The sequence below is a fragment of the Sinocyclocheilus grahami genome, unplaced genomic scaffold (genome assembly GCF_001515645.1).
Source record: "Sinocyclocheilus grahami isolate Dianchi unplaced genomic scaffold, SAMN03320097.WGS_v1.1 scaffold653.1, whole genome shotgun sequence".
Classification (NCBI taxonomy): Eukaryota; Metazoa; Chordata; class Actinopteri; order Cypriniformes; family Cyprinidae; genus Sinocyclocheilus; species Sinocyclocheilus grahami.
In genome coordinates this window covers 287,959-313,508 of record NW_015505832.1, presented here as the reverse complement: position 1 = coordinate 313,508, position 25,550 = coordinate 287,959, and the positions used below count along the sequence as shown (strand labels likewise).

At 37.0% G+C, this 25,550-nt stretch overlaps 1 protein-coding gene across 1 annotated transcript in view; it reads left to right on the top strand.

Annotated features, from left to right (window-relative positions):
* Positions 1-1,169, top strand: part of LOC107558616 (catenin alpha-2) — a 128,391-nt gene extending 127,222 nt beyond the window's left edge. Inside the window, exons 12-13 of the mRNA XM_016242278.1 lie at positions 828-1,079; positions 1,161-1,169. Coding sequence (XP_016097764.1) covers positions 828-1,079; positions 1,161-1,169 — 261 coding nt within the window. The remainder of the gene's footprint in view (positions 1-827; positions 1,080-1,160) is intronic.
* The last annotated feature ends 24,381 nt before the right edge of the window (positions 1,170-25,550 follow it).

The following is a 25,550-nucleotide window of genomic DNA, read 5'->3' as shown; positions in this document are numbered from 1 at the left end:
TCTCTCTCTCTCTCTCTCTCGCTCTCTCTCTCTACCGTTAAGTAACTTGTGCATTGTTTTACTTACTTGTTTTTGACGTATCCGACCGAACTACAAACTTTCCAGTGATGTCTGTGAGAAAGGTATATTCACTTGTGATGTGCATTCACTCGACAAGCTCGCGCATCTGCGCCGTCGTGCGCTCAATCCACTCATCAACTCGCGCACATCAGCTATACAGGCGTTAATACTGAATGTTTAACATTATATTCATTGCATACATATACTTCGTAGACATCCTTAATCTCTAATAACTCCATTCTGCTGTCTGTTGTTCTGTTGTCGGTGTTTCATTGTCTGAATATGGCACTTGTCACATGCTGTGTGGTATCGGCGTTTGGTATCGGGGCATTTTAACGAGTACGAGTACAGGAGCTCAGTATCGGGCCCGAGGGTGTATCCCTTATATATACAGCCTTGATGAACAATAAGAGATCATAATTATTCAAAACTTTTCAGCAGTAGTATACTTTAACGTGATAAGTTAATCAGACAACAGTTGTCCTAAGCCAAACATCTGAGGTGTGCCACACATACTTCATTCTTCAAATATTCAATTAGGGTCATCTATACTTGGACAGTGTTAAACACTAGCTCAATTACTCAAAAAACCTGCCATAGCTCATTTATAACTGTGCAATTGTTGCATACTGTTTCACACTTTATGTATTTATTTAATTTTAATACTGTGCATTAAGATCAAAACAGTGCATCATTTCATTCCATACATTAGCCATAGTTATCATCAACAGACATTTACTTGAATGTTCTCCTCCCTATTGCTTTAGCTGGACAGCGCTACATCCCTCATCCAGGCGGCCAAGAACTTGATGAATGCCGTGGTCCTCACAGTCAAGGCCTCCTACGTGGCTTCCACCAAGTACCAGAAGGTGTACGGCACGGCGGCGGTCAATTCCCCGGTGGTGTCCTGGCGCATGAAGGCCCCGGAGAAGAAACCCCTGGTGAAGAGAGAGAAACCAGAGGAGTGCCAGACCCGTGTCAGGCGAGGCTCGCAGAAGAAACACATATCCCCCGTCCAAGCCCTCTTTTTTTTTTTTTTTAAATACCTCATAATATTAGTTTTATCTGGTGACATATACGGGACTTCTCTAATCATTTAGTCTGCTTAAATCTGCCCCTGCAAACTTGCATTAAGGTATTTTTACACAACAACAATGTACTACAAAAATAGAGAAGTTTTGTGTATAGATGACAACGTTGTCAAAATGATCCCCATTCACACCGATCCGTGAAAACTACTAAAAACACTGTATTATGCATGCTAGGCCAGTAGTTGTAAAGAAACTTGGGCATACCTTTAGACTGAACACATAATACACCTGTGCATGACATCACCGTGTTCACAAATTGTTGTTTTTCTATTTTAGACGGAGATGATAACGGTATTGTTTCCAAAAACATGTCCAGTCATAAGGGTCCATTTTTTGAAATTGAGATTTAGCTGAATAAATAAGCTTTCCATTGATGTATGGTTTGTTAGGATAGGATAATATTTGGCCGAGATACAACTATTTAAAAATCTGAATTCTGAGGGTGCAAAAAAATCTAAATACTGAGAAAATCGCCTTTAACGTTGTCCAAATGAAGTTCTTAGCAATGCATATTACTAATCAAAAATTAAGTTTAGATATATTTACAGTAGGAAATTTACAAAATATCTTCATGGAACATGATCTTTACTTAATATCCTAATGATTTTTGGCATAAAAGAAAAATCAATAATTTTGACCCAAACAATGGTTTGTTTTTTTTTGGCTATTGCTAAAAATATATCCAAGCGACTTAAGACTGGTTTTGTGGTCACAAATTAAAAATAAATGAATAAATAAAAATTGTAAAAAGTCTGCAAAAACAATTATGACCCCGGACCACAAAACCAGTTTTAATTCGCTGGGGTATATTTTTAGCAATAGCCAAAAAAACATTGTATGGGTCAAAATTATCGATTTTTCTTTTATACCAAAAATCATTAGTATATTAAGTACAGATCATGTTCCATGAAGATATTTTGTAAATTTTCTACCGTAAATGTATCAAAACATATTTTTTGATTAGTAATATACATTGCTAAGAACTTCATTTGGACAACTTTAAAGGCAATTTTCTCAGTTTAGATTTTTTTTTGCACCCTCAGATTCCAGATTTTGTATCTTGGCCAAATATTGTCCTATCCTAAAAAATACATCAATGGAAAGCTTATTTATTCAGCTTTCAGATGATGTATAAATCTCAATTTCGAAAAATTGACCGTTATGACTGGTTTTGTGGTCCAGGGTCACAATAATATTAAGAATGACAATTTGGAGTGAGTGTCTCAAAAGGTCCACATTGTTGTTCCTTTTATGTAATTATCTTAGGGCTACAATTTGCTGACCACGATGACAGAAACAAGCCTTCAGCTCACAGTCCGAGCCTTGTTAACAGGATTATTTATTTATTTATTTTAAATGACAAGAAGGTAAGTACGCCAGTGCAACACTGCGACCCCCTCCTGACTTCATGTGTGCTGAAGAGTTTCCAGCCATTTCTCTGGGATTAATACAGTGATCTGCGCCTAGTGAAACTCATTGCCAAAGGATTAGCTGCAAGACTGCTGTGCCAATATCTGCCATTTACCTTAATTAAAATCTCCTTTAGGCATGATTTATGTCACAACATGCAGCATGAAAACTTTGAGACGTTCTTTGTTTGATAGTTTAGTTGGATTTCAGAACAACCATGCAACAGAAACAATATCCACTGCATAAATGTAGAAGGTAAAGTGTACAGCACCACAAGAAAAATAACTCCTATCAAGTCACACTTCATTCCAATTCTCACTATTACTGTAACTAGCTATTAACTATGAATTTTGCCTCAATGTACTCCTAATTTGTAGCTATTAAGTTTAGGTATGGGGAAAGTCATGCAGAATAAGCCATTAATATGTGCTTTATATCTCTAACCTAAACTTTATAAGCCTCTTAATAAACTTTATTACAAATTATTTTCCTTAATATAAATAATAAAAATAAAATAAAATTTTCTGATTTTTTTCAATGGCAGTCATATATGAAGTGTGCTTTTTAGAACTAGATCACTTGGTCGGACTGGTTAAAATGTGTAAAATTTGAACTTGTTTACACTTTTTGTTGAAATTTTAAAAATGTCTCAATTGTTTTACATGTCGGCATGGGGTTGAGAAATTATTTTAACATCAAAAAGGGGAGACCTCACCTTTAACTTTGAAGGCTGCTGTGCTTTTGTAGCAGATATTAATCAGGCTCTAGTTTACCTCAACACTGGATATAAACAAAAGCAGTATGGAGATTGTTTCAATCAGATTCACACATGTTAAATGGCAGTACTTGAATGAGCTTCAGGCCATGATAATTCTCATGGGTCAAAATTATCGATTTTTCTTTTATACCAAAAATCATTAGTATATTAAGTACAGATCATGTTCCATGAAGATATTTTGTAAATTTTCTACCGTAAATGTATCAAAACATATTTTTTGATTAGTAATATACATTGCTAAGAACTTCATTTGGACAACTTTAAAGGCAATTTTCTCAGTTTAGATTTTTTTTTGCACCCTCAGATTCCAGATTTTGTATCTTGGCCAAATATTGTCCTATCCTAAAAAATACATCAATGGAAAGCTTATTTATTCAGCTTTCAGATGATGTATAAATCTCAATTTCGAAAAATTGACCGTTATGACTGGTTTTGTGGTCCAGGGTCACAATAATATTAAGAATGACAATTTGGAGTGAGTGTCTCAAAAGGTCCACATTGTTGTTCCTTTTATGTAATTATCTTAGGGCTACAATTTGCTGACCACGATGACAGAAACAAGCCTTCAGCTCACAGTCCGAGCCTTGTTAACAGGATTATTTATTTATTTATTTTAAATGACAAGAAGGTAAGTACGCCAGTGCAACACTGCGACCCCCTCCTGACTTCATGTGTGCTGAAGAGTTTCCAGCCATTTCTCTGGGATTAATACAGTGATCTGCGCCTAGTGAAACTCATTGCCAAAGGATTAGCTGCAAGACTGCTGTGCCAATATCTGCCATTTACCTTAATTAAAATCTCCTTTAGGCATGATTTATGTCACAACATGCAGCATGAAAACTTTGAGACGTTCTTTGTTTGATAGTTTAGTTGGATTTCAGAACAACCATGCAACAGAAACAATATCCACTGCATAAATGTAGAAGGTAAAGTGTACAGCACCACAAGAAAAATAACTCCTATCAAGTCACACTTCATTCCAATTCTCACTATTACTGTAACTAGCTATTAACTATGAATTTTGCCTCAATGTACTCCTAATTTGTAGCTATTAAGTTTAGGTATGGGGAAAGTCATGCAGAATAAGCCATTAATATGTGCTTTATATCTCTAACCTAAACTTTATAAGCCTCTTAATAAACTTTATTACAAATTATTTTCCTTAATATAAATAATAAAAATAAAATAAAATTTTCTGATTTTTTTCAATGGCAGTCATATATGAAGTGTGCTTTTTAGAACTAGATCACTTGGTCGGACTGGTTAAAATGTGTAAAATTTGAACTTGTTTACACTTTTTGTTGAAATTTTAAAAATGTCTCAATTGTTTTACATGTCGGCATGGGGTTGAGAAATTATTTTAACATCAAAAAGGGGAGACCTCACCTTTAACTTTGAAGGCTGCTGTGCTTTTGTAGCAGATATTAATCAGGCTCTAGTTTACCTCAACACTGGATATAAACAAAAGCAGTATGGAGATTGTTTCAATCAGATTCACACATGTTAAATGGCAGTACTTGAATGAGCTTCAGGCCATGATAATTCTCTTTAAAGCACTGCCATCTTATGCAAAAGGAATTTTTGAATATGCCGTTGCATATTTAATGGCCAACTTGTTTCACAGATGTTTCTCCAGACATTCGTACCTCATAAGAGGGATTCAATTACTATTTCATCAAACCACTCACGTCTTTTGTTTTTATAATACAATATGCAGCTCATAGCAAAGCTTTGATGTTCAAATGAACTTGCACTGTACCTACTAGTATAAGAAGAGCCCAGCAGAGATGTAGATATGTCTTAAGACACACATTTTTAAGGGAAACATAACACTGGGGACTGCATTAATATATCGGTTCAGCATCTAAAATGAAGGCCAGGCCAAATCTCAAGGCTGTTCAAGAGTCTTCCTATATTAGTTTCACAAAGTCGATTTGTATACATGATCCAGTGCACTTCTTTACTGAATCTCCATGTGAACATTTTAGGGGCAGCCTTTGAAAATAAAACGTTTTAAGTGCTCACAAGACATTCTAAAGCCTCAGTGAAACTGTAAATAAGCACGGCAGCTGTGGGAAGCGCTTATCTAAATTATCATTACCATAAACGATTGGAGTGAAAATCAGAATGAAAGGCTGTAATACTGAACCACAACCTGAGTGTCTGACATTTACAGATAAGTGAATGGCCACAGCATGATATCCTCTATTTAAAACTGAAAAGGACAGAGTACTAATGCCACTAAACACACAAAAGAAGTGGAACATCCAGTTCTCACGGGCTCAGGAAGTTCACTCAACCACTAGCCTTCCTGGCAAGACCTTGAGAAGTGCCATTCTTCTCCCGCTGTGGACCCCAGAGCCAAATGAGAAGTGTGTCACAGCCTTTCTTTGTTTAATCCATGTCTTCCTCTTGGTCCAAATGTTCTTGGCCAACTACAGTACAGAGAGAGAGTGGATTTCGAGCACATCCTCCAACGTCTGGTTCAAACATATTTCTGTTCTCAGCAGAACTCAGTAGTTACTGGAATAGAAAATGTGTACGTTTGTTAATGCATTTGACATAACATTTCAGGAGACATTATTTTAGTTTCTGTAATGACGGTTTTTCATATAGACCAGTGTGCTTTCATGAAGTAGATGCATTTTCCTAGAACCAGGAGGGACAATGCTTCTTATTTCCTGTAAAGTAAACTAGACAATGACTCATAGTTTATTTGGAGAAAAACCTAGTCTTATATATGCACTGTATTTATTATTTTTTTTGTCCTGTAGTTTCATCAGCCTATTTTTTTTTATTATTCTTATTTTTTTTTACTTTAGGTTTATTCATTCACAATCCATTAAATGTTAATTTTACAAAATCAAACAAAAAAATTATTGGTAAAATGTAAATGTAGAAATAAACATTTCATAGCATCTATTTATTAATTTGGTTATCGCAATGATCATATTGATAATATTGCATATTGCAATGATCACCATCATCATCAAGATTTGATGGTCGCATTAATGCATGTGTTTTCCACCCTGGGCTGGAAGATTGTGTATTGTGCATTTTTCTGTGAAACGTTTGTCTTTCTGTGGCTCTAATAAGGTGTATGCTTCACATAGTGGGCTGTATATTTTGTTATTTTGATTAAATAATCATTACATGTTCTGGACCAGAATAGAAACTATTAAAGCGTGAGAGTATACATACAATATGTAATTTCAATGATATGGCCTTTGTGTATTTTTAGATGTGTCTTTAGATATTTAAAGATGGCCATCTAGTTAGAGTGTGTTAATTTCAACATCTACTAATACGTTTTTAAATTTGAAGTTGCTTCTGTCAACATTAGTTAATAAGCTATGTAATATAGTATGAAAAGTATGGCTCAATACTCACAATACAATTTTTTTATTTAATTTATTTAATCTGTATCGGCCAGTGTGGTCCAACCTAGCTATCGGTATTGGTAAAATCCACTATCAGACCTCTAGTAAAAAAAAGTTGTTGTTTTACAAGACCACTGAGGAATTTTAACCAAAGTATGTTACAGACATTTCATGAAGACCTGAAAGAATCATACCAACATCCGATGTCAATTCTAATTACCCATAGCATCTTGAGTCTAACATCATACTCTAATTGGTTTAAAATGGCTTTTAAAGAGACCATAGGGACTACATGCCTTATTTAGCTGCTCATTTCTGAGATTTCAGAAAAATGGTGTTACAGCATCCCATGGCCTCCTGCATATGAAAAGTTCACCGATTCAAGCCTGTCCACTCAAATAAATGAAGTAGGACACCATTCCATTATAAAATGTCATTAGTATACCTGGTAATACAGAGAGTCTATTATTTGGGGTTAAATCTTAGCACCTATATGCGACTGAGTTACTAGCGCCCACTGAATGCAGTAGGTTTTTCAGGCCTGCCTTTGTATTTTGAACAGCAATACAGTCTGTAAACAGCTCTAATAGCTTCCCAGTTCCTGAGCGGAGGCGCCACTAGATTGCAGCCTTGAATTTGTGGAGTATTTGTGAAATCTAGCTAACAAAATATATATTGTGTGTTGGAGTGGTCCAGACGCTACAATATATTCTCATAAATGAGATACGAGGCTCCTTATCAGCATGTCATTTATATCCTTTCTTATCACTCTTATTGAAACCTATTCTTAGGGGAGCTAAAAATAAAGGTCACTACAAATTACTATATCAAAGCCTTATTCGTTTTGTGGTGGAAGAACACAGAATTAAATAAGGATTGCCGGATATTTGACTAAGACGTGCTGACCTTCTCTAAATGAAGAATATTTAACACACTGAACAACTTATGCAAGCTCCAAAAATGATTAAAATATCAGGAAGCCACCGAGATCGCCTGTGGCCCGGTTGTTTATCGGCGATGAAAAAGATGATTTGCCACTTGACTGTGGAGGACTTGTTCCATCCAATGGATGTCAAAAAGAGGCAAATTCAAATTAAATGTTTGCTGCCTACAGATAAGATGGTGCAGAGACAGGGGCTTGTTAAATCGAGCGCTATCTCCTACAGAATTGAGGAAAGGATATTAAAGAACATCTGTCATGAGCTTTCACAACATGCCACAGATCCTAGTGTAAAACCCTCCCCAACACACTTGCTCGCTTTCATGAGGTGAGATTCAATTCTATGTGAGACTACAGTGGTAGACAAATTATGTAAATACAATGGAACACGAATAAAGCTGTACAGAAAAGGCCCTACTATAGTGTTACAGGTGTGATGTTGAAAAGTGCACCAAACTAACGTATCAACCATATACTAGCAGAACGGCGTGAGATCATGCCATGGTTATTGTGAAAACACTGAATGTGATTGTTCTGGTTATTCGTCAGCTGTGTTAGGACAGTGATCCACTTGATTTGAAAATGTGCACCTGTGGCCAGCTTTAATTTGACTGCATTTATACATAAACTGTGAACCGTGTAGGAATTACACTCTCATTGAATCACAACCCAAAAGTAATTGGACAGTGGGTTTTGTTTCCTAGCCAGGTGTGGATCATAGCACAATACATCACTAAAATGGCATGGGTGGGATTTCTTTTTTTTTTGGTCTTTTGCCACTTCTACTGATAGGAGAGTGGAGAGATGATAGGAAACGGAATCATAAAAGTTGAGTGTGATCAGCACCATGGTTTAACCTGTCAGAGGACTTGCAACTACTGCTAAGCCAAGGCTCTGATTAGTGTGAGGTGTAATTGTTGTATTTTTCAAAATTCATATGACTCTGACTCTGACAAGAATACAATTACATTTACACAGCTTTTCAATGGCATATGAACAAAGCCAAATACTTTATCAGAAAGGCATGTATAATCAGATCAGAACAAATACATTCTAATGAGTAACCAAAAAATAAAATACAGTAAAAACAGCAATATTGTAAAATTGTATTCCAATTTAGAATAACTTTTTTCCATTTTAATGTACTTTAAAATGTAATTTATTCCTGTGATGGCAAAACTGAATTTTTAGCAGTCATTGTCACATGACCACAGAAAATGAGACATTTTTAAATAAGTTTATGAATTATACAAATGCATATTTGCTATATTGAAAATAATGAAGGGAACATAATTGGCTTTTAAATTGACTTTTTTCATATACTGCTGTTTTGACGATTTATGGTTTAAGTTACGGTTTAAGCACTGCCCACGTTTTAACAGAATGCAAATATAATAATAATAATAACAACAACAACAACTTTGCGATTGCTCCAGATACAGACATTGTATCTGGAGATATCTGTTTCTTAAGTGTTGTTGTTGTTAACTAAAACTGTTTAAACTATTTATTTCGGTAACTGAAATAAAGCTGAAATAAAATAAAGCATAAATATTAGATGAAAAACTTAGGACCGTTGCCTTGGCAACTATGTAAAATAAGTTGAAGTAATAAAATTACTAAAACAACTAAAACTGAAATAAAAATAAAGCTATATAGAAGTATTTTTTTAGAAGTAAGTGATAAAAGCACATAACAAAATTACTAAAACAAACTAAAATAAAACTGAAAACATAAAAATAAATTTAATAAAAAAAAACAAAAAAACATTTGATATCCTCTTTTGATATCTAAGCTGGCACAGAGTTTATATAATATTCAACCTCCACAGTGAAGAAGCACTACTTATTTATGAGCAATGAATACATGAAACTAAGAAAAATGAGAAGAAAAAAAACTGTCTTAGGTAGTAGGGTCAAAACTTATATGTGACCCTGGACCACAAAACCAGTCATAATGGTACATTTTTCGAAATTCAGATGTATACATCATCTGAAAGCTGAATAAATAAGCTTTCCATTGATGTGTTTTTTTTTAGGATAGGACAATATTTGATCGAGCTACAACTATTTGAATATCTGGAATCTGAAGGTGCAAAAAAATCTAAATATAGAGAAAATCGCCTTTAAAGTTGTCCAAATGAAGTTCTTAGCAATGCATATTACTAATCAAAAATTAAGTTTTAATATATTTACAGTAGGAAATTTACTAAATATCTTCATGGAACATGATCTATACTTAATATCCTAATAAATTTTGGCATAAAGGAAAAATCTATAATTTTTACCCATACAATGTATTTTTGGCTATTGCTACAGATATACCCCAGCGAATTAAGACTGGTTTTGTGGTGAAATGTAATGTAATTTTAAGCCATTATGTAGTGATTCAATGAACATAAAATTAAATTAAAACACAAAATTAAATTAAATTACCAAAATTCAGCACACTCAATTTATGATGTAAAGTACATCTCTACCCCAAGATAAATCTGTAATGTCTCACATATAGCACTTTCTAAATGCTCACTACAAAAACAGACTGCCTGTTAAACTCCAAAAATGATTATCTTCACACCTGAAGTAACAACTTGATATCTATTGACCTATTAACACTTGGTTTTATTTCCTGAGTGAGGTCCATAATTACATTGCACAGACGAACCCTTAATGAGAACACAATTACTGTCCAACTCTTGCTCTGCTCTAAGTCATCACTGCGAAAGGTTGTACTGCAGATAAGTGGCTATTTATGACTGCCTAAACATTAGGTACACACACTCTCTCAGCACATGTCAGAGGTTCAGTCCCTGCATAACGAAATAAGCTTCCAAAATTAAGCAGTCAAATAATGAATAGCTGCCGTTAAACCTGGAGTGAGGTGGCCATAGAGAGTCATCTGTTTGTTTGTTGCTGAGGGTTCATAAGAATGCTTATGAATTCAGGATGCTTGAGCAATATGTGCTTATTTGACCCTGTGCCATGCATCGATTCCATCGAGACCATCTCAGTGAATGCCAGGTCAAAATATTGTGTGGTTGTAGAGACTACATTTTTAATAATTTAGTAAAATACAGAGTTCTGCTATTGGAAAAACAGAGAAATCTATTCAAAAACATCTGCAATAATATTTTACCTATACTATTTGTCTGTCTGAAGAATCGCCAAGAATCCATCTATTTCCTCCCACACACAATGCATCAGTTTTAAAGAAGCATTCTGTTATGGGTAAACACTGGCTCATACACTATAGACAGTTTAGGTCAGGGGACTCCAGACTGGTTTAAGCTCAAGGGCTTTAATCAAACATTCAGGGCATATCGTTAGAAATACTAGACAGGCACTCAGCCAATGAAGTCTTTAATAGACAGGTGCAGTTAAGAGCGTAGATCAGCCATAGACTGAGACAATCTGCTCTCAAAAAAAATAAATATATAAATAAAAATACTGGTGTAGTGTACATTAGGCTGGCCTTCAGTTCTTACTTTCACACCTCCTTCCACTCTAATTTGATTGTCCATTAATATGGCTGCCAAAATGTAAGTACGTAGTAGGATTAGCCTACTACATGCTTATAGGCTACTGCTGAGATAATTACATATTAAACTAATTTTGTGTCTTAAGATAATTCATATAAATTCATTTATTTGTCAGCCTATCCCTCTTTCTTTCAGTAGCGGAAATTTAAATGTGAGATTCTGGAAACGAGATCTAAATTTAGCGGGAACGGTCGGGTCAGGAAGAAAATTATTCTAAGCGGACAGCGGGTGAACAAAGAGTGAATATATAGCGGGAGCGGGTGGGTGTGGAATATAACCTTGCGGGCGGGAGCGGGACTAAAAAAATTGTCCCGTGCAGACCTCTATCTCAAAGATAGTGTTTAATTGTGAGTGTGAAGTGGGGGCGGCACAGCAGTGTTTTGCCTAGAGCAGCAGTTGAGCTTGCGCCGGCCCTGTGCGCATGTGCAATGACGCAGAAATAGCATAATGACGTATGATGCGCGGAACGAGCGGTTCTTTCTTTTGAATAAAGTGTTGCATAAATGCGTGTCCTGTCATTGTAAAACTTTCCTTTCACTCGGCAACTGTGAAGTGGAGTAGGACAACCTCCCACTAGTCCTTGTTTTGGATTCTCATCCACAGGCAACTCGTTTTTGGCATGAGGGGCATTTTTACTGCTTGATAAATATGAGCAGCATGGCACAGCGGTTTATATGTATATTTATCCATAAATGGATAAATATTAATTCTGCTGTTAAAAACAAATAAAGAAACCGTGTAGGAGAGTGGTTATTATGTGCAAACAGTGAGAAAGTCTGTATCTGTGTAGTGTGTGCATGTAAAAAAAAAATCTGATTTGAAGCTTGTGACATAAAGCTTGTGGCACATCAACCCAATCACTTTATTTAGCGTTCATGTAAACACTACATTCAGATTCATCAAATGGAATGCATTCAGTCCGATTGAACCAAACATTTTGCATGTAAACATAGCCACTGTGAACTCTATTGGGACCAAAAATGTCTTTGTTTATAAGCACAGCACATTTGCACAATATGTGGAGGAGTTCTCATACATAATGTAAATCTCTCTTACAATATTATACACACCCCACATTTTGATAACCACTGCACTACACTGTAATTAGAAGTTATTATATGGTGTTCTAATACTCTTTATTTTTTAGTATGCGTGTGAAGTCAGCAAGTTTCTTGCTTTCCATGGTTCCATTTAGGAAAGCGCTTTTAGCCTAAGTGTAGTTAGCTGTGATACTGCAGATGATGGTGAGTCATGGTACAGAGCTGGGCTTCGATTTAAATTCAGACAAATGCACTCTCTCTTTCATAAAGCAATGCCAATCTGTTCAACTGTGTGGAGAGGCAGATGGAGCCAAGCAGAGTACGATGGGCTACCTGTTGATTACTGGCTCAGAAAATTAAGCAGCCCAGGACAGCTGCAACAGAAAGTAAAGAACTGAGATGTTATATGGTCAATAAAGCCAATAAAACAAGTAAAACAGCGAGAGCATTATGCAGGTCCATACGGCCAGGTATGTATATAACATAATAAAATAAAAAACTGTATAGTATAATAACATAATACATAATATATGTTTGTATGCATACATTTTTGAGAAACGCAAGTAAATTTTATTAAATTGGGTATTAAATGGATATTATTGAGAAACACCAATTACAATAAAAGCCAGAGGAGGGTACAATTTGTAATAACATAAGAAGTGTTAAGGAAAGGATCAACCAAAATAAGGTTTAAATTACTGCATCTCATTTTCCTGAGTCTAAATTTACACCAAACACTGCAAATGTCATTCTGCCACTAGTCAAATGGCCATCAATTTCAATTTGTTGAAGTGTCATTCTAGCAGCCTCGAGGGGAAATGCCCGTGAGCGATTTCTAGTGATAGATGCCTCTTCACCTTTGCATCCCACTCTGAGTGTTATGGTTCAAAGCAGGAGGTGAAGGTGATGCACGTTTACCATCTTTGATGGAGGGTTAGATCAATAAACTGAGGGTTTATGTGCAAATGCCTGGAACATTCAAATGAGAGAAACAGCAGAGATGCTCCGTTTACCAGCATGACTGGATGCAACTTTGACACGGTGAATTGGTAGATACTTCACTATGTGCATCTAACAAAGGTTTATTGATTTGGCGTTTTCATGCAATACTTGCAGAAGCAATCTCTTAAAGGGGAGGTCTAATGCTATTTCATGCATTCTGACTTATTTACACTGTTAAGAGTTGGATTATCATGCTAAACATGGCCAAAGTTACAAAAAATGAGTTGGACGTATGATGGGAGTATTTCTGTGCCAAATACACTCTTCGGAGATATGAAGGATGCAATACTACTCTATAGGAACTCAAGATTAACATTACATTGGTAGAAACTGTGTGTTATGTATCCTTTAAAGTTCGAGATTAAATCAAAACAGACCTTAATTTACTGCAACGAATTATGCTGTTTCAAATAAAAGCAACGTTTGTCTTTGTAATCGTCAATCAAAATGTAATTAGTAATGAAATGATTAGTAATTATGTATTCAACAGTATGGGCAAGTAAAAATGAGACAAACAAAAAGTGTGCATATCACTTCCCTCTAATCACCCATCCAAAGCGAAACTATGACCAAAACATGAAATCAGTGTAGCAAATACAGAGATGCAAAGGGGAGGGGCGATTTAAACTTTTTCTCCCCCAAAACCGTGTTTTCTCTCCATAAACAACCCTGGTGGTGGGCTCACTGACTGGAATACTTGAGAAGTCACAGCATTGTGTTCATGTTTCACTAGCATTGTCCTATCATAGGGTGTAATGGGGTTTTAAAATAGATTTTTTAAACTGTATAAATTAATATAATATGCCAGGGATATTTGAGTCTAAATTTGAGTGTTTTTGATACTCAGCTAGCAACGTTTGTCTTTGTAATCGTCAATCAAAATGTAATTAGTAATGAAATGATTAGTAATTATGTATTCAACAGTATGGGCAAGTAAAAATGAGACAAACAAAAAGTGTGCATATCACTTCCCTCTAATCACCCATCCAAAGCGAAACTATGACCAAAACATGAAATCAGTGTAGCAAATACAGAGATGCAAAGGGGAGGGGCGATTTAAACTTTTTCTCCCCCAAAACCGTGTTTTCTCTCCATAAACAACCCTGGTGGTGGGCTCACTGACTGGAATACTTGAGAAGTCACAGCATTGTGTTCATGTTTCACTAGCATTGTCCTATCATAGGGTGTAATGGGGTTTTAAAATAGATTTTTTTAAACTGTATAAATTAATATAATATGCCAGGGATATTTGAGTCTAAATTTGAGTGTTTTTGATACTCTGCTAATTTCTGGCACATTAAAAAAAAAATCACACTTTGGTATAAAAAAATCTAAATGACATAAAAAAGCTAAAAATGTTCATAATAATGACTCCATTCTTGTAACTTTAACTTATTTATATATATGTATATATATATATATACATTTTGACATTATCTTATAATTATGATAGAATCGTATAATTTTGACTTTTTATCTCATAATTATGATTTCGTATGTCAAAAGAATTTTTACCTCAATGCTTTGAATTATGTCTTAATTTTGACCTTTTATCTCATAATTATGACAATATTTCAACATTTCCACTTACGCCATAACTGTGTGGTGGAAAGGGATTTCATGCACAACTCAACAAGCAAGGTTAATTACAGGTCTAAGCGGATTCAACTAATCAAATCAGCACAACTGAGTCTTCTCGTGTTCCTTGAAAGGACTCTTTTTCCAAGTGCATGCTGTGTCCTTTGTCTTCACAACATATTTTATTTCCTGCGATGTATTTATTGTTGTGTTACATTTTAAAACAAACAGGTCCTTGTTAGATTATTACAAAATAGACTCAATATCTTGAAGGTCAAGGTCAGTTCCTGTTTCAGTGGCTCTGACCTTACTTTCAGCCTTAATTTTCCTCTTCTTCTGTAAAGTCATCAAAACTACACACAATAAATGCAATAAAGCAGTATAGATATTCATTATAAATACACTTCTATTTCATTCAGTACTGAAAAGCATCAATAAAATATGTTTAGTGTAATTTTATTTTATTTTAATATATTATTATAATTTTTTTTACATACACAAATGCAGTGATATGTTTGTGGGGTTTCTAGAGTTCCTGCATATGAACTAGATCAGGGATGGGCAACTTCGGTCCTGGGGGGCCACTGTCCTGCAGAGTTTAGCTCCAACCCTAATCTAACACACCTGAACAAGAAAACCAATGTCTTCAAGATAACTAGAAAGCTACAGGCAGGTGTGTTTGATTCTCAAGATAAACTCTGCAGGCCCTCCAGGACCAAAGTTGCCAACCCCTGAACTAGATTGTTCCACGTCAATCACTTATGAAGTTGCATGATAGTTAGGAAACTGCCGATGTATGTAGGGATTGAGGAAACTCACTAGGTTTTGGAACAGATCCAATAATCACATCATAGCAAGTGTGAAACTCAGATAAACACACACACAAAACACCAAAGTGTTCAGTCTGAACACTGACATTAAAGCAACTATTATGTTAGCAAGCGAGCTGCATGGCATATTGTGTATTGGTTAGAAGTGATAAAATAAATAAATAAATAAATCAAATAGAATGTCAAAGCCTGGCATGAGGACTCATTTAAGATTCTAATAATAGCTGACAGCTGTTTTGTGTGCTGTGGGGGGAGTTTTGGATTTCATCATTCTTGCTGTCCAGTGCAATGCCTGTGTGGAGAACATCAAAGAACACAAAAGAGTGTGTGTGAAAAAAACTTAGAGGCTTTGTGAAGTTGCTGTCTGCTTTGATCTGGACAGAGAATAGGATTGCCAAGCTGATATGCTTTGAGGCGGACCCTAAAAGGATGCTGTAATTGGACAGACGACTGGCAGCGGCACAACACAAGAGCTGCAAGGTCACGGCAAACAGCAGCCCCGTCAAAGAGAGGGCATCGAGAGAACAAAATGACTGGGATTTTAGAAAAAGTGTTGAGAATGAGACATTGGGCAAAAAGAAAGAAAAGGCAAAGAAATGGCAAAAAATCCTATATTGACTGCATTAAATGGAGTTGAGTCTGCAAGAAAAGGACTGGCATACTATACAGTAGGTGTGTTTTTACACTGAATAGTATTGCATTTACCTTGCTTTGCAACTCACAAACTCACACAAAACAGCTTACAGTAAGTGATTTATAGACACCATCCATATTTTAACAAAAACAAAAAGCAATTTAAAAATGGATGGCTTCTTAAAATACTGGTTTGAGAACCTGTAAAATTGAATTAGGTGCTAAAACAACACAGACAATAAGTGCAAATAAGCTTAACCCCTTATGTTTATTGAAGCGCTTAATCAGTGTAAGGCTTGTGTAAGGTCAAAAGGTCACATCTTAGATACCACATAAAAATTATCTTAACCAACGAAGTGTATTTAACTGTAGCAGGTGGATCTGAGTTTCTTTGATGTTGCATGAACGACTAAGGAGCATGTTTGAAGTCAAACCTGAATCCGTAAGCACAGATGTTGTTAGAAACTGCTCTCATCTTTGCTACAGTTCTCTATTGTTTCTCTTAAAAGACATTTACTTTGATTTCCCTACATGATTTGATTAGACCGGCTTAATGTGTTTGTGTAGTATGTTAGACTAGTTTAAGTTTTTATGTAGTTAATAAAACCTTACTTGTATCACACTTGACGTGTTCATTGTTTGCTCATAACCGGAGTCAATAATCATGCAGATTTACGTTACAAACTTATAGAATTGTACAGTAAGAAGGTTATTTCCTTTAACCAGGAAATTAACGTTCTTAGAATTGACAAGACGGTTGACCCTGAGTGGTCAGCTAAATATCTACAGTGGATCTAAAATATGAATAGTTAATTATAACTAGTTATGGTTAATTATTCATATTTCCCCATGAGCTGATTCGCTACACAGCAGATAAACTATTATAAAGTATGCCACAATCTGATAAAGCACATCGAAATGTATCATATTCAATCATAAAAAGTGTAATCATGTCAGAGACCAAAAAATAATTTGCTGTCTGTCACTGAGACAAGAAACAAAGTGGCAAATTTACTGAATTTCATAATGATTGCTGGTGTTTTCCTGATGTTGCAACCGAGACTTGACACTCCAAAATATGCTGATGTTATTATCATGAAATGTAGTCTGCATGAAGAGGGGGTTACATTTACATCAAAACGAAAATTACTCTACTTGGAACTGAACTTAAATGCTAAACTGTGGCTATAAGCTGTTAAAATAATCTAGATTCAGGCAGATTTACTGAATAGAAACCGTTGTGAGTCTGTCATTGGGAATGTAATTTGCATCAAGCCCAACAGACTTTTTTCCCCCCAAATAGTGGGCAAGTAGTTCCCTCCCATATTTAGTTTTTGTAGTTCCCTCCAATATTTTATCATATTGCTTTATAAAAGCCTGCAAAAGACTGTTGATAAATAAGGTTTATAGCTTATTTTCACTGTACTTCTAGTGATGGGAAGTTCGGATCATTTTACCGACTCGGACCTTTGAGTCTCGTTCAGCAAAATGAACGAATCTTTTTTCGAGTCATTTCGTTCATTTGAGCAAAATATAATTAAAATGTAACGAGTTACTTCCCTAATATGTCTACTACTTACGCAAACGTTGATCACACTACAAACAATACAAAACTGCTATAAGAAACAGAAAAGATTAATTCATCGTTTACCTGGGTCTTCAGTCTATAATTAGCTCACCTCAGCTCTTATCTGACAAGCCTTCGGGTTTGGGCTTATGGGGCTGTCACGTGATGAATGAACGACTCAAACCCGAAGACTCGAGAGATGAACTAATCAATTCTCTTTCCGGCTCAGACTGCATTGGTTAAGCTTATGGGTCTGTCATGTGATGAACGAACGACTCGGAAAAACCCGAAGACTCGAACCAGGTGAACTACTTGACTAAACTCAGTACAGAACCTATAGGATGTTGCGCATGCGCGACTGAACGAATCACTCCCCGAGGTGACTCGTTCTTCCCGAGTCACATTAAAGATTTGTTCAAAATGAACGAATCGTTCAAGAACGACCCAACACTATGTACTTCAGGGCAGATACTGTACATGCACCTGGTTAATATATGTTAATATACAGTATACAACTTACTCAAGTGCTGTTTTTCTGTTTTTACTTACTCAGACTGTTACACTACTATACACATCATACTTTACTGAAATTTGTTGAAATGGTCTATATGCACAAGATAACCTAAATGTGTGCTTTTTTTTAAACAGGGATTAAAAAAGAGCAGTAACCATCAAAATCGAAAAAGAAAAACAAAAGGTTGCCCACTGCTTAAAGCCTCTCCCAGAGCCATTAGTTCATATTTGCATAAAAGTGGTAAATGTGAGGTTACACAGAATTCACATCCCCATCTCTTTCTCTACCTGGCCAAAATCTGTTCCGCTTTGATTTATCTAATGCATGTGCCTGGCTAAGTACTTCAGCTGTGTCTCATTCTGAAAAGTGCAGGGTTCACACAAGCCCCTTATCTACTGGAAGTGAGAGAAAATGTTTTTTGCGGGATGGCACTGCATGTAGAACTGTGGAAATGACAAATGCAGCATATTCTGAATGGTTTTAACACAGGCAAACAGAACAGAACTTCAGTCCCTTCTGATGCACTTACAATCTGGTTTCACTACCAGCATGCTTTGCGGTGAGCAGCAATGTTTTGTGTGAGGTAAAGACCTCATCAAATTCATTGTGACTGCAGAAGTGGACAGTTTTAGCATGATGGCATAACAGCAAAGTCAACTACAGTGGTAAATGTGAGGTTACACAGAATTCACATCCCCATCTCTTTCTCTACCTGGCCAAAATCTGTTCCGCTTTGATTTATCTAATGCATGTGCCTGGCTAAGTACTTCAGCTGTGTCTCATTCTGAAAAGTGCAGGGTTCACACAAGCCCCTTATCTACTGGAAGTGAGAGAAAATGTTTTTTGCAGGATGGCACTGCATGTAGAACTGTGGAAATGACAAATGCAGCATATTCTGAATGGTTTTAACACAGGCAAACAGAACTGCTGGTCCCTTCTGATGCACTTACAATCTGGTTTCACTACCAGCATGCTTTGCGGTGAGCAGCAATGTTTTGTGTGAGGTAAAGACCTCATCAAATTCATTGTGACTGCAGAAGTGGACAGTTTTAGCATGATGGCATAACAGCAAAGTCAACTACAGCCCTATTCACTGTCCTACTTACCAATTTCTGGCATAATGGCTGGCCATTAAACATTCATGGGCTTGTTTCAAGATATCCCAAAAAGGACTGAAGATACAATGGGGTCCGAAATTCTGACAGCATTCGAGAAAAAAAATTATATTTTGCATTTGTCTGTCTGAATAAGTTTTTGAATGAAAGTTGAATTAAAAAATTAACTGCAAATTTCTTAATTTGAGGCCCATGCTTTGCACTGAAACAAAATCAAAAGTAATGCCAAATAAAATAGATTACCTAATAAGTGTACCTAGGTATGTTACTGATATGATATTGCATGCTCAAAAATATGTATTCAGGTCTGCTTGGGAAATAATAGGAAAGAGCAGGAGGATGACACTTGAGCTGATCAATAAATCTACTAGAATCAATAACTCTGATCAATGCCATCTTGCACTCACAAAGAGCATAGAGTACCACTCTACTGGACAAGAGGTCAGCATCTATAAAAGCAAAACACTTTGCAATACTCATAATCGGAGATGTATCACCAAACAACTCCGTACTCAACTGTGGTTTCCAGTATAGATTTAAGCTTATCTTTCTATTATCTGTTTCAATCAAATGATGTTAAGCTCTCACCTTTATGTTGCTTCAAACCTGTATGCATTACTTTCTTCTGTGGAACACAAACTACTCTACAAATTATACAGACAATATTTTGCCGCTGTTGCCTGTGGATTGCTCAGTTGGGGGTTAAAACGCACTAAGCATTCAGTAACATTATCCATTTGACTGTACTGACACACAGCTGGATGATGACTCTATTGTCGTCTGTAGAGCTGCTTTATAGCTGAATCAAATGTGTTTCATAATTGACGAATTTTGCAGCGTCGATGCTGTTTTGAAACTGCATTGAATCAACATTGAACTGACTGCAGCTAAATAGTGGCACTACTACTAAATAGTGGTCTTTTGAAGAACTGCTTATAGCTGAACTGAACTTGTTTAATAATTGATTAACTTCACAGTTATTGAACTGAACCTACACTGACCTGAATGGAGCTGAATAATGGCACCACTGTCTAGCTGCTTTACAGCAGAATTTGAATTTGTCTGAAGTTTACACAATCTGCATCAAAGTCAGTTGGGTCCAAAACAACTCTGGACTCTATTGACTTTCAGTGCCCTTTAAGAATCCATAAGCACTTATTTTGTTAATGATAAGCTTTTCGTAACATTTATTGTGCATTATAAGGATTAACTTGATCTCAAAGCAATGGTGAACTTCAGTTGTTTTTTTTTTACTTAAAGCTAATCATGCTGAACATGAAAACTCCATGCGGTTTACAGTAATGTGGCACAGTCTCCTCACACCCCCACACTGTCCTTTCACCACAACACAGCTTTAATAAGACATCCAAGACACATGTGCTTCTTATAATAGCAACTCAAAACCTCAAATTCAGTTACATCTCTAAAAAGGTCTTATTCTCAAACATGTTTGCTGGATGTGGGTTGAGTCCATTTTGTATGGCAGACCTGGATATACAAGTGCAGTATGTCAATCTAATGTAGAATCCATTATATTAAAGGAATGGTTCACAAAAAAAAAGAAAATAAACAATAATAATATTAATAATAAAATAACAAAATATCCATTCGCTTCAGAAAACTTGGAATACCGCATACAAACTGCATCACAAGTTACAGCATACAGTATTAGAATACAGTTTTTTTTAATGTTTTACACAGAAAAAGATAGCATGCAGGTTTGTAACACCACAAGGATGAGTAAATAATGGAAAATCTATTCCTTTAATAATACAGGCCAGTAATTTGGTTCATGCACAGCACTGTGCACCCACAAGAACAGAAACAGATTTGTTTTCTGTAATAACTGTCTGTGACATAAATTATGTAAAAATGAATAACCCAACATAGGAGGCAACTGACATTAAGGCTGGTCTAATTTAAAGATTTTGACAAAGCCCCCACAGCTGCCATTCAAAGCCCACTCACTGTGTTTTTAAATAGTCAGTGTGCCAGGTTAGTTTTCTGCACATAAATCAATACGCTAGCTATCAGGTGACAGCGTGCCTACATATTTGGACTGTATAATGTTGAGATGACTGCTTGTATATGACTTCCAAGATGACTATAAATGTGAGTCCTCTCCCGTACTCTAAATTAAAAGCAAGGTATCAACTGGGATGGGCTGCTGTGTTTATTATGATTACATGGTGACAGTGATGTATCCATTATTGGGCATACATCTTCTCCGTCACCACCACGAAGAGTCCAAGGGACTGAATGCAAATTGCTCCCGGCACAAGTGCTGACATCATCAGTGATGGTGCTTTCAATACAGAGATACAGCTGGAAATGACAACAAGAACGTCACTGTTCTATATCAAACTCTTACCTCACCGTGAAAGCCATCACAATTAGAAATGTACAAGAGTGGTTTATGATGCAGCAGACTGACTATTTGTCTCTCTAATTTGGATTATAAGTAGAATGTTTTCCAATTCTCTTCAAGAGGGGCGTAGATCACGCGGGGGACTTGAACAGTTGTTTACTTTTCACAGAAAAACAGAAACGTTTGGAAACATGAAGACATTAAACATATGATTTATTTGTGGTTAATAATATATGGTTATTATAATATATATATATATAATATATGGTTTATTTGTGCTTTTCAAGTCATCTCCAGGTAATAAATAAAGTATATGAACAATGCAGTGCTAATTAACATAGCATTCATTACAGTATAGAAACTATTATGCCTTATTATGTGATAATATATAATATAATATAATATAATATAATATAATATAATATAACTTACTACTTATGTGGATTTTTAGAAAGTGCGCAAAGTTTAACGTGTGCACTTACCATAGTATGGATTTAGAGTTTTCCCAGCATCTGCTCACAGATACCTGGAAGTACTGGGCCAAACGGGAGAGGCAAGCTCAAATACAACCCTCTAAGGTGAGGGGAGCACTGCCTGAAACAGCATTACACACGAAGGTTCTCGCAAATGCCACCTATACTTCCCGCTCGATGCCTCAGCAAGAGGGGATATCCTGGTGATCAGGAGGCCCCTCAGGGCGACCTAGATACAGTAAACCAGACAGGGCAGCCTGAAAGCATAAGCCCAGCCCGGGCGTCCAGGAAATTTTTTTCAAGTGCCGTGTCGGGGCCTGATGATCAAGAAGGCTCCCGCAGAAGCCTGTGATCTGGCTGAATGATCCAGGAAGTATGAAGCCAAAACCCGGCTTATCGTACTGTCTGGACATATATAGACGAGTGAGATAAACACTGCAAGTCGAGCACCCAGTTTCTGAATCCAGCAGAGGGGGTGCTCACCGAGGACCTACCCTAGAAAGGGACAGAAACACACAGGTCCCGGGAAATACTGCAAAGAAAGCTAGCAAAAGGCTTATACACACAACCACCAGCGCATTAAATACACACATACTGTATATACAGTATATACATGTATATATGTATATATTTAGAAATAGATCGTACTCACACACCATGGTTCCCGCGTCGGAGCGCCGTCTGAAGAAGCCTCTGGTCCAGACCATCAGTGAGATGGTCACTATAAAGCCATAGAACCAACCAAACATCATAGGTCCAGCATAAGAGACTGTAATGCAGGAAATTCCCATCTAACCTCGGTCAGGTGGAGATGGTGGTTACAGGGGAATAAGGAAGGGGAAGATAAGGGCAGATGTATGACCCCCGAAGGAAATGAGTGGATACTGAGGTATCACTCTGATCCGGACAAAAGTGCAAATCCTTAGGTCTTTTACCTACCTTCCTTTGACCCGCGATTCTTCCTACCCCTACCCGCGGGTGGGGGAGGAGCGTGAGCCGCGACACTAGCCTTCTGTACCTGTCTCTGATCCTCAAACCGAGACGGACCAGGACCCCTGGGTTGTTCAGGCTCAGACCTGGACCTCCTTTATCCAGGTATTTCAGCAGGTCAGCCTGATATGCTTGGAGCATCACCATCGTGTGCAATGAAGCGACAGCCGGACCTGCTGCTGCCGCATATGCCCTGGCATTAGAGCGAGATGTCAAGAAGGGAGTCTTAAAAGAGGACGTCTCACCCATAGAGAGATAGCTGGCCATAGTCTCCCGAACCCAGCAGAGCACTGGCCCCTGGATCAGACAATGTTAATGAAATATCATCATCCTCCAGCGGCTCACTCTCGTCCACAGACGACGATCGCAAGAGGGAAACTCCTCTTCAAACTCATCGGCCAGATCCACCTGTGATCCCAACGAGCTCATTCTCCTCCGTGCCTCAGCAGACCTGAGTCGCGGGAAGCAGATGGCTGCCCGTCTTTCCTCGAAAAGAGAGACAAACGAGAGCGGAGCTTTTTCACTGGGAAAATGCTCGCAGTGCATGCTGATTGTCCCCTCGGAGACGTTGCGTTCTTCGCCCAAACATCGAATGTTAAACAACGACAACACGGATGCACACATCCTCTTAAATGCTTTGCTAGTGCTCACCATAATGATATGAATAGACATCGCTCTTACCACAAAAATTAAGATGAAGAAGAGGATGATATGCTCTTGTGTGTTCATTCAAAGAAAGGTTTTCCTATTAATTAATTAGCAAAGAAAAGTCCTTCCCTTGTGGATTTTCCTTATGGGCAAGGAAGCGATTTTCTTCACCTAAATTCCAGGAGGCCGTAAATGTATCTGGTGTCAGGGTTGCCATGGTAACCAGGGGGCCTGGTGGCAGACATCCTGGCATCCAGTTTATTGGGTGAGGGGACTGTGACGATTTGTTAATCTAATGAATAATTGATTTGTTAAATCAAATGAAAAATGGTGTGTCTGATTGGGCCAGACGCTACATCAATGTCTGTATGGAAACCAGGAAGAATGGAAGGCTCACCTGAGCTAGAAGGTTATGCAGATGGCTGCCCGTCTTTCCTCGAAAAGAGAGACAAACGAGAGCGGAGCTTATTCATTGGAAAAATGCTCGCAGTGCACGCCGATTTCCCCCTCGGAGACATTGCGTGCGTGCTCTTCGCCCGTACAAATAATGCATAGATCGTGTGTGTCATCGGATGTTAAACAACGACAACACGGATGCACACATCCTCTTAAATGCTTTGCTAGTGCTCACCATAATGATATGAATAGACATCGCTCTTACCACAAAAATTAAGATGAAGAAGAGGATGATATGCTCTCCCGGCGCCTATTTATACTATAGTCGCACAAAAATAACTTAAATGATTTTAGCAAATGGCTGCAATATAACAAAGAGTGAAAAATTTAAGGGGGTCTGAATACTTTCCGTACCCACTGTATATATATATATTACATAACATTTCTGTCCCCCTCACTTCTGAAATGATGGCTACGCCCCTGGGTCTCCGTATACTATCTTTAATAATAATTTATTTGCCATCATGGTTGTGGTTGAGTTGCAGTACTGCCTCTTACCTCCGGGGATCATTTCTCACATCACATTTACTGGAAGGCAAAACCTCACTGCACATGTGCAAACTGTCCCCCTCAAACATGAAGATAATGTCAAGAGTAGAACATTCTATACACAGAAAAAAACACAATACATTACCTAAGTAGGCCATGTCCTAGTTTAAGTGCAATGCTATCCATTCAGTTGTTATAGTTTTTTGTTTAATACAAAGTGACTAAAACTGCGTTTTAAGAGTACAATTTTTATATAATTATTAGTAATTTTGTCAGTTCCAGTCCTGTCAAATTTTGTTGCCGATTTGAAATGTGTTATTTAACGTCAGTGTGTCGAGCAGTTTTTGAGAATTTCCCCATTCAAGTACATAGGCCCGAAATAGCTGTCCGGAGGCGTTGCAAATATGGCTGCTGAGTGAACAGAATTTCCTTGAAAGGGACTTTGGTTTAAGTTTATATTCTAACATTCATGTTTTATTTTATTTCAGCTTTATTTCAATTAACAATTTTCAAATTTTTTGTTAATGTTAACAACGGTGTTTCATTGAAATTGTGCTTTAGGATCTTGTTCAAGGACATTGTGCAACTCAACATGACACACAGTAATACTCTGATAACTGGGAAAAAGAGCATGCTGTTGACACAGACTA